This window comes from Dermacentor variabilis, chromosome 1 (genome assembly GCF_050947875.1).
Source record: "Dermacentor variabilis isolate Ectoservices chromosome 1, ASM5094787v1, whole genome shotgun sequence".
In the NCBI taxonomy this organism is placed as follows: Eukaryota; Metazoa; Arthropoda; class Arachnida; order Ixodida; family Ixodidae; genus Dermacentor; species Dermacentor variabilis.
The window spans coordinates 245617954-245634266 of record NC_134568.1 but is presented as its reverse complement, the minus strand read 5'-3'; the positions used below and the strand labels follow the sequence as shown (position 1 = coordinate 245634266).

General features: G+C 45.7%; 1 protein-coding gene across 1 annotated transcript in view; it reads left to right on the top strand.

Annotated features, from left to right (window-relative positions):
* Window positions 1–16313, top strand: part of LOC142560517 (basement membrane-specific heparan sulfate proteoglycan core protein-like) — a 371032-nt gene that overhangs the window by 125422 nt on the left and 229297 nt on the right. Inside the window, exon 3 of the mRNA XM_075672684.1 lies at window positions 8761–8871. Coding sequence (XP_075528799.1) covers window positions 8761–8871 — 111 coding nt within the window. The remainder of the gene's footprint in view (window positions 1–8760; window positions 8872–16313) is intronic.

The following is a 16313-nucleotide window of genomic DNA, read 5'->3' as shown; positions in this document are numbered from 1 at the left end:
TGAGCGGCGCGATATTGACGTGGTTCAGAAGCGACTGCATTAGGCCCTTAGCATGCTGCGGTTGTCTAGTTTACCGCAGAAACTTAATCACCCCATTGTGATCAAAGCCGAAATGGCAGCGACGTCCTTTGTCTTCAAGTCGATCAATCACAAAAGCAGTGAAGGGCGACAACAAGGTTGATGGTGACATCCGGCTTCGATCCCTGCGGCTTCCATGATGTCTATTCGGACAGAGAGTGCTTGCAACGCTTAATCAACCCGTGACTGTGGTACTGTGCAACTTGCGCTCTTCGAATAATCGAGTATTAATGTGACAGACTATGTAGTCTGTTTTGCTTCTGTTAATCCTTAAGCCCCTCTTTCCAATAAAGTTCATTCGAGTACTTCATTTTGACATCCCACATGCAATATAATGCCCTCTTAGCAAGAACGTTCCAACGCCTCATTTTTTGCACACTGCTCCGTGAGAATACTTACCATCATGCTAAAGAAAGCTCTTGCAGCTGCGTTTCAACTGAATCCTATTGTCTCTTTGAAGTGAACCTTCATCTCGATAAAACAGCACGTTTCCTTCCAAATATACCTCGATCTGCGTGGCACTCTTTCCCTTAACACTCCAAGGGACTTTCCACAGCGGCACTGTTTCATTTCAACTTTTCTGTCATTGAATATAGCATGCCTCTCACAGCCGCAGAAATATTCTGTTCTTCACTTATTTTTCCCCTGCAGTTTTGGTTCCATGTCAATAGCCGAAGTCTAAGTAAGAGTTTTGTTGCGCTAGCCAAAATACGTGCGTTATCAAGTGATGAAGGCCCTTGTGAATTTTCCGGAAAAGAGCTACCTCGACGTGCGACTCTCAGGAGTGGTTCAATTTTTTTTTCGTCATGGGCACAAGCTTCGATATCATGATCGTCATTAATGTCAATCTCTCTCTCTTCTTTTCCATTAACTCCTCTTGGCCTAACGTGGAGTAGCTATCTAAAACACAATGTTTCCGCACAAACTCACAAAGAATTTTAGTAGAAATAAATTTCTTACTGTCTGGCAGAAGTTTATTTTGGCGCTGACAGGCTTTTTTTATGCGCATTATTGTTTATTTAACTAATGGGAGTAAAATGGGCGGGAGAGAGGATAGCAGAATGAGAAGCGCTACTTTAAATCGGTTTTCCTGGACCTTCCATGAACGTAAATGCTGTCGAATAATATCTGTAAATAAGATTAGACATCCACCTCATCATACATACAACCGTAGCGTCATACTTTGCTGGTTTAGCACAAAAACTATAAAAGTATTTGCGTGTTACAACGAAAGAAAATGATCGGGGACATATCTCTGTGGGCTCTTCGATGACTGGCATCAGAGACAGCGATGGGCCATCTTGGCAGATCGGCGCTAGTCATCATGATGATGCTCATGAGACTATCCACGATAACGCTGCTGTCGAATCTATGAAATGGCTTTGCAAGGTACCCGTGTTTTTTTGCCGAAATGCATGTTCACTTGCTAAGGATAATGCATGACGTGCCCTAGGAGACATTAAACATTTTCTGAAAGCGATATCTTTGTGGATCCGACCGTGTTTTGTTAGCCTCCACCTAAAGAAACTTACATTATATTTGTGTTCTTATTTAAATAACTAATACTAAATGAGGCAGGACGTTTATCGAGTGGGGAGACTCGGGATTAATTTTGACTACCAGGGGATCTTTAGCGCGCCCTCAATGCACAAGACACGGGCATTTTCGCATTTAGCCCCTATCGAAATGCGGCCGCCGCGACCAGGATTTGATCCCGCCTCCTCACGTTTAGCAGGGAACACCATAGCCACTAAGCTACCGCGTCGGGTGAAAATATTATATGTAGTCTGAAAAGATAGTATTGATATTGTAGCCGTAAATTTTACAATGCAAACTTAGTGAAATATTTATGACTAAATTATATTTAAAGGAGATTACACCAATAATCGAAAATTCCTTAGGAGGATGCTCTTAACATTAGGTTAGTTTGATCTTCAGAGAAGGTGCTGCTTTTTTTTAAGGAGCTGCATCTTAGCTGCGACATCCCGAAAAAAGAAAAGGTATCTACCGTTGTGTGGAACATTCTCTGATAAAGTCGGCGCAATGCTGTCAGTCAACTCAGTGTAACAATTATTCGCGACGGGAGTTTAATCTGTTGGTGTTGCTGGCAGACTTGCTAACCTGTCAGATACAAATCTACCAAACATTCAACGACACACTCAATGAACTGCAATTGCTGCACAAACTTCCGCCCTTTTCACTATAGGCACCATGCCCTGACGCTTTCCAATTGAGAGCAGCGGCAGAGCACAGCGAAGGAAGCAAATTTTCAGACTCGATTCACATTCGCGATCACTTTTCCGGTGGCTTGTCGCAAGGTAAAAATATTCGAGATCATCAAATGTTGTATCCTTACCGTAGTGCGATGTTTGTGCATAGTCGTGGCCGAACACGGGAGCATGAACATTCCCAAGCTTGGTGACTGGAATCCGCGCGAAACACTCAGATGAGCGTTCAAGCATGGACATGTCTCTTTGCGCTTGGAATGTCGTCTAATTTTCTTCGTAGACCTAGTGGCTGGTGTCGGCGACATTGGCCCAATAAATGAAAAAGTCGCAGCAGTCATTAGCTAATACAGTCGTCAGTGCATCATTAGTGTATATAAAGTCACCAAGGGAAGCTGTCCCCCCGACGCCACTGATGGCTGCAGTAGCAGCTGGGAAACAAACAGTGTAACGTGTGGTACCACTATGTTTAGAAGCGTCATCATGCCGTGATTAAGGAGCTTCTGCGTATAAATGCGTCTCGGCAACGTTGAAGCCGACAGTGACATAAGTAGTAGAGAGTCCACTGCTAAAAGCACTGCTACGCGCCCCTGCTGCTTCCCTTTCTCGTTGATGTCAAGAGCACGTAAAGCTGGGTGCATCTAATAATGTGCTGGTGCGAGGAGGTGTGGCGGAGAGAGACACCGGTCCCATACGGAAAATATAACTTTAGCCTGCCAGTATACGCATTGCTTACGGAATACGGATAACACAGTAGTGGCGGCATCTCGTGGAGCTTTATTCAATATAAAAGTGACAGAAAGCTTTGGCGATCCATGCCGTTCTAAACGAAGAAAAAGTAAAAGGACCAGCATACATTCATAAGTATGTTACAACCGACACCTCTAAGCCGGCAGCTAAGTTGCGCATAGCCCATCACTGCAAGAGCAGTTTTGTGCGGCCTGGTTGAACTGAAGAATAGGGGGATCTGATGGGATCTGATGGGTTAGCCACAATTATACGAAGTAGCAGACAGTGAAGCCAAAGAAAGCATAGAGAAAGTTAATGGTTATGTCACGCGGAAACGTAGAAATTGTTGCGCCTAGAGGTGAAGATTGGGACAGGAATCCACCAAGCCCATTGACTTGTACGTCCGGTAGTAGGAACGAAAAAAAAGGGTTTACGTTACCTTATTACACTGGCTCCAGATACAGAAGACTACTCTATGTAGGAGCACATTGAACGTCGAGTTCACATCAGGACAAGTCAGCACCACCTCGCTGCACCAAAGGTCTCCGCTTTTAATATCGTCTTTACTAGGAGACTATACTAGGGAACCTGATGATTGTGTCGCGGCCAATCATAATCGTCGAATCGGTCGCAAAATCACGTTCAGCCGAACTCCGCCTCCTGTGATGCACCTTCGCCCCCGCGTATGGCGCAAGCGCGTAGCAGTCTTGGAATCCGAGGTCGAAGCAGTTCTCAAGGTAGCATTCGACCTTGGCCCTTTTCATTCATTAGTTCAGGTAGTCAGGTTCAGGTAGAGGGTTTTTTGTCGACCCGTCAACAGTCAGCGTCAACGCTGCGTCGACTTCTGGATAGGCACTGATGAATGGGATGGTTGCCTCATGGTAAAAGTCTAAGGAATACTCATCACCATATTGAAACGTAACAAAATAATTAGGTAAAGCGAAATGAAAGTGGACCAATAGATAACTTGCCGCAGGTAGGAGGCGAACCCACATCTTCCGCATTACTCATGTGATACCTGAACAATTACGCTACCGCGGCGGTAATCCTCTTCCACTTCTTATATCCGCTTCTTGTATATTTGTATATCCACTTCTTCCACTTCTTGGATATCCACTTCTTGGATATCCACTTCCACTTCTACAAATATCCACTTCTTGGATATTTGTATACGTGCCCAACATTAGCCATGGGAATGTTAGCCAGCGCCGCTTACGGCTAAGCCAGTGGACGCGGAATGTCCTTTCTTAATCGCAGGCTTCACGTAGTACGTGAGCTTAGCAGCAGGCAGCTGGCCAGTAGGCCCTCGTGTGTTGGCACTCATGGCATGAAGACTGCCAAATTCTATGCCTTCACTAAGCAATGAGACAGAAGAAGAAGGGGATCTGAGTGGTTCACTTTCAATTGCGATAGCAATTATATGGACACTCCAGGTACACTTGCACCATTGTCGTCGGTATCGCCGTGATGTTCCGTATAAAGTCCAAGTGCGCAAACATCGTGGCCGTGCACTGGGTGCGAGTGGGTGCGAGAGGTAACTCGCTGAGCGTGCTAGTGAAAGCGTGCGAGCGTGTACCGAGCGTGGTGGCTCGATGTCGCGCGTGCAAGGGAGGAAGGCGGCGAGCAATTGCGCCATCTTCTATTGCGGGCAAGGCACGGGAGGTGGGGGAAGGGGGGGGGGCTATACTCCGGCGGCGGCGGTGGCGGCTGCGTATGGCGCGGTAGAGATAGGGCCGCGCTGCCCTATCTTGAAAGCGACATGCGATGGGCGCGACGTCTAGGTGCACCGAGGGCTGATAGCTTCATGTGCGCTATGTTCTCGCTGCTTAGCTCACGTTGAAGTGAGAGGCAGCACGAAGGCCATTTCACTCGATGCTGCTGCCGCTCCTCCTCACACCAGCGTTTTGGCATCGAGCGTCCGCGGTCATCCAATGAGATGTGTTTATGTTTGCCTCTGCGTGCTTGACACCGTGCTTGTTAACTTAGTTACTTAGCGAATGTTTACATGTACGTGGGCCTTTATGCATTTTCAAGTGGTGTTATTGCCGCTTTTCGCCTAATGGACCCCCAACTTTCGTTGGAAATAAAGATTTCATTGATTGATTGGATTGATTGATTGATTGATTGATTGATTGATTTTAACAGAGCCGATAAAACTACTCTCTTTACTTCACATAGCTAACCAATAATTTGCAAGTGCAATGGATGCGTTGCCTTTCGGTCAAAACCGCACTTTTTTGTTAGCCACAACTATACGAAGTAGCAGGCAATCATGCCAGATGAAACATACGTTTCATTGTTAATTACTTCGAATAGTTGTGATTGAACTCAGCATCAGAACATGGCGCAACCAGCACTGCTACTAAAGTTTATATCAACTTATTGCGTAAATGATAATTGTTCTTAAATCCGAAATAAATAGGGACCGGACTTATATGCACATGGGTAATGGGTTTTCTTAATATGAAATGGTTCCGCACGTTCACGTCCTTTCCTATTCCTCTGCCTCGCTATCATACTTGTGCGCTCAAAGAAATGCTGGCAGCCGCATGACGTGCATGGGGAGATAGGTGCCGCTTAGGAGAAACTCCCTGGCCCCGAGAAGTAAAGACGATATCGTTTCATTTCATTCATTTCATTTCATTTTATTTCCTTAAAGACCACGTAATAGGGGTATTACATAAGGGGTGGGAATACAACATATACAAACAAGTGTTATAATGCATTCAATTCTGTAGATAAAAAGTTGTTACATCTTGAACAAATTCTGAAGAGCAGGTGATGGCAGCGATTTGATGAGGTAGGCCATTCCAGTCTTTAGATGCTCGGTAGAAAAATGAGGCTGAGAATGTATTTGTGCGTGATTGTGGTTGTGCTACCTGCTGGGGAGGGCCAATGCGTCGTGACCGGCGCGTTGGAGGAACAATGTATGGTGGTCGATTAAGCGTCGAATAGTAGAACCCGTGTAAGAGGGAAAGGTTGGCAATGCGGCGACGAAGGGATAAAAGCGACAAGGAAGATTCTTTTTTTAAATATGATATGCTGACGTTGGTAAGAGTATGTGGAATGAATATACCTGGTGGCGCGGTTTTGAACTGCCTCGAGGGCATTGGCGAGATATGCTTGATGCGGATCCCAGATGGCAGATGCGTATTCGAGTTTCGTTCTTAACAATGATCTATGGGCTAACAGTTTTACATGCAATGGAGCGAGGCGAAGCTGGCGTCTTAGAAATCCCAATGTTTTGTTAGCCGATGAAATAACATTAGTAACATGCGCATTCCAGGTTAGATCATTAGTCAAGGTGATACCTAGGTATTTGTAGGATTCCACTGATTCCACGGTGACGTCAACAATCCGATAAGAAAAGTGAAGAGGATGATGACGACGGGTAAATGAGACAAGTTTGCATTTATTAGAGTCGAGTGTCATCAGCCAAACATCACACCATTCTTGTACGCGGTTAAGGTCAGATTGAAGAGTTATTCGGTCAGTGATGGTATTGACTGCGCGGTAAATAACGCAGTCATCGGCAAACATACGAATATGGCAGGACACATGCAAGGGTAAGTCGTTAATGTAAATTAAGAAAAGAAGGGGGCCAAAGACGGACCTCTGTGGTACGCCTGATGTGACGAGTGTAATGTTTGAAGCGTGGTTAATAAATGAGTCATACTGTGAGCGGTTAGTTAAAAATTGCTCAAGCCATTTTAGGATATCAGGATGCAAATTCAAACGAGAAAGTTTTAGTAATAGGCGTTGATGAGCTATATTGTCAAACGATTTCGCGTAATCCAAAAATATGGCGTCTATTTGTATGTTACGGTCAAGATTAGCATGAATGTAATGAAGAAATAGTGCAAGCTGGGTCTCGCAAGAACGGCCCCTGCGGAACCCGTGCTGTGAAGGATGAAAGAAGTTGTTAGCGTCTAGAAAGTTCATAATATGGAGAGTAGATTACATGCTCCACGATCTTGCAGGGAACACTTGTCAATGACATGGGGCGGTAATTTAGGGGAGAATTTTTGTTGCCCGATTTGTAGATTGGAGTAACCTTCCCCATCTTCCACTCGTCTGGCATGGTGCCTGTGGAAAGCGACTGTGAAAATAATAAATAGATAAACTCTGCAGAAATGTGTTTCGTGTTCTTTAGTAGTTTAGAGTTAATTTTATCGATGCCAGATGATGAAGACAACTTAATATTTTCTACCACAGATAAGAGCCCGCGTACTGTGAATGTGATGGTTGGCATGTTGCGTTGTATATTTGTGGTCGGCGGGGGAGGAAGTGCGTCCATTTCATTAGTGAAGACTGAAGAAAATGCGTTGTTGAGCATATTAGCGCAGGTTAAGTCTGTCACCGATTCACCCAGCTCGTTAGTAAGATTATTGATACGGGCTTCTTTGGGGTTTATCACCTGTCAGAATTTTCTTGGATTAGTAGGTAAAATGTTTGGCAGGTCATAGTGAAAAAAGGCTTGGTTGGCATTGCGAATTCCGATTAAGTACGCAACTTCAGCAGCGTAATATTTCTCCCACGCAACTGAGCTTGCCTTAACTTTAGCGTGGCGATAAAGGCGCTTTTTTTATTTTCTAGTCGTTTTAAGGATCTCGTAAACCATGATTTTTGTCGATTCGATCGAATGGTTATCCTGGAAATAAATTGATTCTTTAGTTCACACAGTTTGTTTTTAAACAACAGCCAGTTATCATAAATCGAATGGTTGTTAAATTCATCTGCAAAGGTAGAAAAGAATGCGTTTAATTCAGTATTTATATCCTCATAGTTACCTTTGTCATATAAACAAATTGCCTTCTCGTGCATGTCGCGGGGTGGGGGAGCGGAAGTGAAGGCAGCATGAATAACTGTGATCACTAATCTCACGAAGATATGCTTTGTGACTGTGCCCTTCTGTGTTCGCAGCGCCACGTCCAGGAACTCTGTCCAAAACCTTACTTAAAACCATAGCTCTCCACGCCCTGTCACGCATATCACGCATATTCATGTACATGCACAATCAAAGTACGCAAGAAAACCAAACGCGCGTACAAATTATTGACTGTATCGTCAAATTTCTTTTCCGTGAACTTTAGAGCATACAACGCAGCAAAACTGCTCATTCCTTGATTACTATAGCGAAATTACGTACCATTAATAAACCATAATAAAATTAGCCATTCCTCAATTAAATGATCTAAGCCAAATCAGAAAAAATGACGAGATTTGCTATTTAGACTAAGCGTGAATGTCCAGTGCTTCAACGAAAGTAACCTCCACCCAACAGGAAAAAAGTAAAACAAATAAATTTTTCGTGCCTTCATTTCAAAAGATACACATAGGACGACGGTTGCACCATAAAGGCTACGAAACGTGGCAGCTAATGCACCAGCATAACATCATTCACATCTTTTTGAAAATGCAATGGTCTCGAATACAAGATCTTTGAAGACCAACATAACAGATGTCAGCAATGATCAGCTCGATGGAGTCCATTCAGAAGCGTTTAGTGTTACTTTTCCTAGAATGAATGAAAATAATGCAAGGAGACTTAAGGTGACATTGATTTAAAAATGGCGTAATCTTTGTAACAATGGTAGCTTCTGAACTAAGCGCCGAGCGTTTGGAACCGTTTATAGACACACTTCTATAGCCAACTTCAAGGTTTCATGCCGTGTTTTTGAATTTTAGGGCGAGATCGCTAATGAACTCAATTTTATTCAATTTGCAGGGCCACTGGAACCTCCGGTAATCAGGGATGAAAGTGGTAACATCGTCAACGAGACGGCTGGTCCGTATATGGAAGGTGACGTGGCTACACTTGCGTGCCAAGTCAAAGCAGGTGAGCGCACTGAATGTTCGTAAATATTTCCCGCCGTGGTTGCGCAGTGGCTATGGTGTTGGGCTGCTGAGCACGCGGTCGCGGGATCGAATTCCGGCCACGGCGGCCGCATTTCAATGGGGGCGAAATGCGAAAACACCCCTGTGCTTAGATTTAGGTGCACGTTAAGGAACGCCAGGTGGTCGAAGTTTCCGGAGTCCTCCACTACGGAATGCCTCATAAATAGAAGGTGGTTTGGGCACGTAAAACCCCATAATTTTCTTTTAATATTTCACGCAGGTGCTCACCTGGGGTTCTTAGCTGCAATGAATTTACACCTGTGTATATTGCAGAACAAGCGCCGTTAATACTGCATTAGTATAGATGGTTTAAGACTATGTCTAAGTATAGGTCACGTTACCCCATACAGCCGTGAAAACTTCCTAATTAGTACAGCAAGAGACTCGACAAATGAAACAGGATGACTGGTCTGCAAGGATAACGTGGCACCCAATCATGAATGCAATCAAGACGTGCACGCCAACCCAGGCCATGAAGAGAAAGCCTCTAGTAGCGAAAGCCGTGCATGCTTGAATAGCATCGGCATGGCCATGTTACGTCTTGTCAGTTGCTCGAGCTAGCTTGAAAGTGACCCACGCGTGGCCGGTAAGCCTTCATGGTTGTTGCGTGCTCGCAAAAGAAACGCACAGGTTGCAACGATACTTCTGCTTCGAATAAAAAAAAACGTGTTTCAACGACACGTTTTATAGCTCGGCAAGATTACAAGTCCCGCTTGTAGAATCCCTAGACCCCGTCTGATGGGGTGGCGTAACCTAGCTTGGCACTGAACGACGCGCCTGGTGCCCCCAATATGTGCATAAGGGCGACCCACTGCTATACCCGACGCTTTTCCAGGAATTTACGCGGCGTGGATTTCTCTCGGGCTAACAGACCCTCAGGCAGAATGTGTTGCTTTACTGTGCTGAAACACGAGGAGTATGAAAAAGGTTGTCGTCTTGAGTCTTCAATTTTCTGCTTAATGTCATAAATGTGTGATAAATCTCACTGGCACGAAACGTGCATTGTGAAAAAAGTAAGGAAAGTACACACGGTAAAACATTCCGCGGTGTTGGATGCAAAGACACTGACTCTACATATTCTTAACGCTGTAGCGAGTTCGTCTTCGTCGCAGAGAGGCGTCATACTAAATAAACAACTGAGTTTATGTACCAAAAGCATGTGATCCCCAAAGTGAGGCGTTCGCTGCAGCTTCTTTTACTGCTACAGGAGTTAAGTGCTCGAAATAGGGTTTCTTGAGTCCGCTCGTCCACCCCGTTACGCCTTCACCGTCGTCGTGCCGTGTCATCCACGAGGCATTTCCTCATCCTCAGATTCACCCTCACCACAAGGCGGTATCACTGGGCATCAAACTCTTGCGGAACTGGACGCGCTAAGCACTGGGCTAGACTGCAGTGTTCGGGGGTTTTGTGAGTGGTTCAGACTCGGAGAGTGGTGGCGCCTGTGCATATGTTTCGGAGCATACAACAGGCAATACTGTATCGGATGAAGACGACGTTAAACGCATCGCAAAGTTGTTCTTGCAAAGGTGGTGTTGCTCGCATGAGAGCATGCTTGCATCACAGTAAATGAGATCTGAGGAAGAGAAGTGTGTTTGTGTATGTATATATATATATATATATATTCCTTTTTTCGATCATGTGCTCCGAACTTGTGGGTAAGCAGCTAGGGCATTGTGAAGTGTTATATATTGTATGTATCGTATAACATTTAAAGCTGTCCCAGTTCAGAAGCACGACAACCAAGCGTCAGCAAAGATGTTACAGAGAATGCGTAGACAGGCAAACTGCGGTGGCTTTGTTCTTAACACGCCGGTTGCTTATCCGTTCAAGAAATTACCTGCCACACTAAGACGCAAGATTCGGCTTTCGGCTTTTAATCACTATAGTCTGGTCAATGCCATTTATTCGTAACTGTCTCATTCCTCCTAATAGTAATTTCAATTGTCCGCTGAGAGCTGTGTAGCAGTTATAAGGCAACTATAGTTGCAGCATATTAGACCATTTAGCAAGTCTTAGCATTGTGTGGTGTGGAGGGCGCAATTCGCTTGTGCCACCCTTATCACCGAAATATGTGTAGCTCAAAGCACGTTCATTGCGACGCTCAGCCGAGCAAATGCCGGTAACCCTTTAAAGGAGGTGAAGTTCTAGCTAAGAGCCTCTGCCCTATCCTCTTTTAAGAACAAACATGTCAAAGTCTTCGCCAATTAGCCTCTTAGCTATCATTATTCTTCTGATCAATTTTGATTATCTGGGGTTCTGTAATGTGCAGCTAAATCTAAGTGCACAAGCGTTTTTGTGTTTTCGACCCCATCTAAATGCTGCCGCCACGGCCGGGACCGAACACGTGACCTCGAGCTCGGCAGCGCAACGCTGTAGTCACTAAGACACCGCGGTGCTCGCGCCCAACGCTATGTAGGCAAGTATTTACGAAAAAATAAACTCTTCGTGTTTGTACAATGTACAGTTATAGGTAAATATACACATCTGTCGTCGTGAAACACTGTTTATAAAGGATTGCTGTAGGGGAATAGTAGTATTTTCATGACGCTATTAAGCTACATGAGGGAGGCTGCTTCACAAAATTACACAATTCGACAACTAATAGAACAAAAAATACCGACTTATATATCTTTCGCGTGCTAAAATCGTTTACTACGAAAAGCGTCCAATGGCACGAAAATGCCGACGACGGCAAAGCGACGGCGACAAAGACAGCCGCATGACGATGACTCGTCGTTGAATATGACATCTAAGATAGCGAATAAGTGTCTTCTCGAGAGGGACGCTGACAATGACTGCTGCACTAAAAACCGCGCTGCGACGGATCGCTATCTTGATCACGTGTATGTTTTCTTTTTACGAAGTAATTATGGCAATAAATAATCATTAACAAATTATAATTACGACGAACATTTAACGGCATTTAAGTTTTCCGAATGTCACGTTAGGTTCGTCGTTTATGTCAAATCTCGTCCTCTGTCTGTTAGCCTGCCCACGAGAACTGATGCAAAGCGCACACTAAACTAAGTGTTATATATTCATCCCGATTCATCTAGTCAACTGCTGCTATTCCCAGCAGAAGAAACAGCTAAACCAAGAGGTACCACTATAGTGCAGCCCTACATTACCGGCTACGCTCACGCGTTTCTCTCAGCGCAATGGCGCCAGACATTGCAACGACTTCAAGGCCGCGGCGCCTGTTTCAAAGCCCGTGGATGACACGTGCCTATATCCGGAGGACAGGCATGATGCTGATGCACATTTGAAGAGCTGGCACGTGAGGCCGCGCTCAGCGGATGCCTGTTCATCATCGTTATTGTCTTCTATCTTGGGCGCGGACGTCCCCCGCTGCGCAGCCGAGAGTCGTTTACGCTCCCGTGGCCTCCCCACCTCTCCAGCGCGACGCCGCTTTCGCACTCCTCGGCGATCTTCCTGGGCGCCTCGCGCATGCCTCGTGGCGCCGGTAATGAGCACTGCGGAAGCGGGCCGGCGCAGCCTCCTGCGGCTACAGCGGGCGTCCTTTTTAACAGATTGGGGAGCATTATCATTTGCGCGCTCGTGCGACGGGACGCATTACCTGTGTGACGAGCGCGCTCTTTTGCGCGCTGGGAGGCACTCGTGCGTTCCCAGCGCTGAATGCCCCGTGGCGCACACCTTGCCGCCGCGGCGTGCGCCACAACCGCCGTTGTCAGCGTGCCCGGCGTTGCGACGTTGACGAGTTACATAATTGCGCGCCGCCTAAAGTTGGCACGCGGGTTGGCGCGAGTGACGCGTCCACGCCGCCTGGCCTGCGGTCGACCTCCTCCCGCTGCGGCGACAAAAATGGAAGAAGCGCGCGGGCGTCCCGCTGAGGTGCCGCTGGCCTGCCTGCCGGAGCACGCTGCGGCAATACCCGGGCGAAGCCCGGTGTCAGTGGGTGCTCGTGACAACAATGGGCAAAATTATTAAGCGCTGCGGGCCGGCCACTCTCTTGGGCCGACCGAGAAGGGGAAACATAATGAATTCGCAAGGAAGCTGTTGCGATGGTGAATATCTTGGATAATTTTTCGTTTGCTTTCTCCCGCTTGATGAGTTTGCCACTTCCGTTCAAGATTGCGAAACACCTTGTTAGGCTTTGTTCGCGGGTAAAAAGTAAACTTTGTTCGCGGGTAACTTCAAAAAATTACCTGCGAAATAGAGGAGGCATATTTATTTATTTAATTATTTATTTATATACGTATCCATTTATTTATTGCCGTTTGGTGTGTTCTGCAGATTATATTAGCTACTTTGTGCTTATCAAAGGTGCATCATTATAAATGTGGCCTTGATGTCCCTGCTATCGTACCACGGTTATATGATAGCGCAAGATGATATGTGACTAGACAGCCTTAGTTTAGCGTTTGCAACCGAACGTAAAAGTATTACGTACGTCAAGAAATAGCATCCTCACTGCGCATGCTCGGAACGTTATTGGGTTTCTGCGGTTTCTGTGCACTAGACAGCTTTAGAATAGCGTTTGTCGCCTTGCATAAGTTAAACGTAAGCACCTTTGCGGGACGTTACGGTGCGTGTCCTTTCAAGTCTTTTAGTTTACCTTACGGAAACATAAACGTAAAGAAAACGTTATAAAACAGGGCGTCGTCTGGTGCCTCGTGCCAAACGCATCCAAGCTAAGACGATCCATTAGCAACCATCCTGCTCTGTGGGCGCGCCTCGTTAGGCGTACGGGCGCCAGAATCGCCGAACGATCTCAGAAAATGGACGCGCTATGCGCTGATAACTAACCTTTCAGGTAAGTTTACAGAAATTGAAAGCTCAATACAATAGTTACTGGCGATAAACGCGAGTGAGAGCGTAGCCATGACGAGAATTCACGCTGAAGCGGGAGCCACGGGTGCCGCCCCATGTTCGACAACGCTATTTCTTAGCGTCCGTAAGCGTTACGGACGTTAAACTCGCCGAATGACGTACGTTATCATAGCGCGCGTAAACCGCAGAAACCCAATAACGTTCCGAGCATGCGCAGTGAGGACGACCCTATTTCTTTACGTGCGTAATGCTTTTACGTTCGGTAGCAAACGCTAAACTAAAACTCTCTACTATGATAACGTACGTTAGTCCTCTCAAATGAAGGACTTATAAGGCCAAACTACACGTACGCTTGCCGGCGTGCGAATGCTCGCGCCCACGCGCCTGCGCAGGCTCAGGCGGCGCGGGACAGATCGTGTGTGTGCGCCGAAGCGCGGTGGAGCACAGATGTCTTCTCCAGACAAATATCGGTGCGCCCTGTCGACCTTACAAAAATACGAAACGACGCCTACCAAGGCAAAAATAGTGAGCCAAGCGGGCGCGCGTCTTGTAGGTTCAAACCACCATTCCTCTCGAGTCGCGGCAAACGCAAGGCGCACTGGCGCGAGCTTTCGCGCATGGGCAATCGTACGTGTAGTTTGGCCTATATACTACTCTTGTCGAACACAAGCACGGCTGTACAATAAGTTATAACTAAGGATTGAAAGAGCACGCGATAAGAAAAAAAAATTCGTGACGCACAATTCTCGATGATAATCAATCAATTAGTGTCACTGATGGGTGTCGTAGAGCACCTTAAAATCGAAGACGTACATGTAGCCTCAGGGTCCCTATTCGAGGCAATATGCTGTAAAATTTCAAAAAAAAATTTATTCGTACTCTGGCTGATTTAGTAAGAAACAATAAGCTAAGTAATGTTCTTGAGGATAGTAATGCATGCGAAAAGTGAACAAAATTTGCATAGAATTAATTACGAAATTAACGTCGATGGTAAGAAGTTCTAAATATGAAAGGAAAAGTTTGGACAAAGACACCTTAATAAATTTTAGTGTCGACAGGACTATGCCGAAACGCTATGCCGACAAGCATCGATAGCGCTTATGGATTTTGGCATGTGGCGAAAGTGGCCGTGATTTTTACGCAGTGACTCTCTTACCCTAATCGTAGTCAGTGCTTCAGCAAGTGCCCCCCCCCCTTTCCCAACACACACACACATGCACTTCCACTTCTAAGCAAAAAAAAAAAAAAACGAATTTTTGCGAAGCCACTCGATCGCCTCCTGGTGGCCAAAACCTCTAAGCTCTCCGGCAAATGCGTTGTGTTTTCACGACCCTTACGACGCACTGGTAGACATCTCACTGCAGCTGCGCGCGAAACTACGCATGACGTACCACATCTCTGACTTCTTACCAGAAAAGTGACACAATGTTGCAGCATTCCAGCCTGCCAAGTGGGGTTTTGTGGTTGTCGCACTAATTGTCCGGGTAAGCCCTAATGCAAGAAGCAGGCGGCGCCGACGTGGTTCCCGAATATCTGTTTTTATTATTATTATTATTATTATTATTATTATTATTATTATTATTATTATTATTATTATTATTATTATTATTATTATTATTATTATTATTATTCCTTCCTCTTTATCACTACCGTGAATTGGCGTAATATATAGAAAAAGGGAAAGTAACTCATTTCATGCGTTAACGTCTCATAAAACAGTGCAACGAAGAATCAACAAGGAACAAAGAGGATGACTTGGAACACGGGCGTTTGCGCGGGGTAATGGCAATAATGGCAATAGTCTCAGTATGGAGCACTACCGATGATATCAGTAACTTCGTGCTCCATAATGGAAACAACGGAGCCCGAGTCCCGATTGATCTCATGGACCAGCGCTGCCGCAGGACAACTTCTCTTGGCAAAATTACTTGGGTATCGCGACAGTCGACCATATAGTTTACAACAGTTAGCTCTTGTAGAGATACCACGCATGTCGTTGCCACATGGCACGCGTGAACGTAGCGTACCTGCCCAGCTTCGAATATTGGTAGGAATCTTAACATTGGTCAAACTCTCTCCGAAGTACGAGGCTCCAGTATTGCAGCTGAGACTTTAATAAGTTACCTGCGGTATATTCCTTCTGCTGATCGTATTAATGCGAAAGCAGCTGTCGCTTATAATTCGCCGTAGGGCAGGCTTTCGCGTGGTTCTGTGAAACTTGGCAAGCTTTCCTGTTAATTCTATAGAGCATGAACAAATGAAGCGGCTGCGAAAACATTAATTCGGGTGAAACGACTCGGTGTCAAGACGTGAGAAATGGAGGTAGCGTGCATGAGTTAACCCTCTAGCCTGAACACTGTAGCCGTTGCCTTGTTTCTGAACAGCCACCAGCTCACAAAAAGAACACATCAAGCGTCACTTACCCGTCTCATGGCACATTATTATTGTATAATGGCGTTGTCCCATACAGCTCCTTCAACGTGGGGAAATATATGCTCCAACTATCATTCACCAAGGTTTAAAAATGTGCAAATGCGACGCAGCTGGACAGAACCAAGGTAATGTTGTTTGCCGTGGCTTGCAGATACTCAG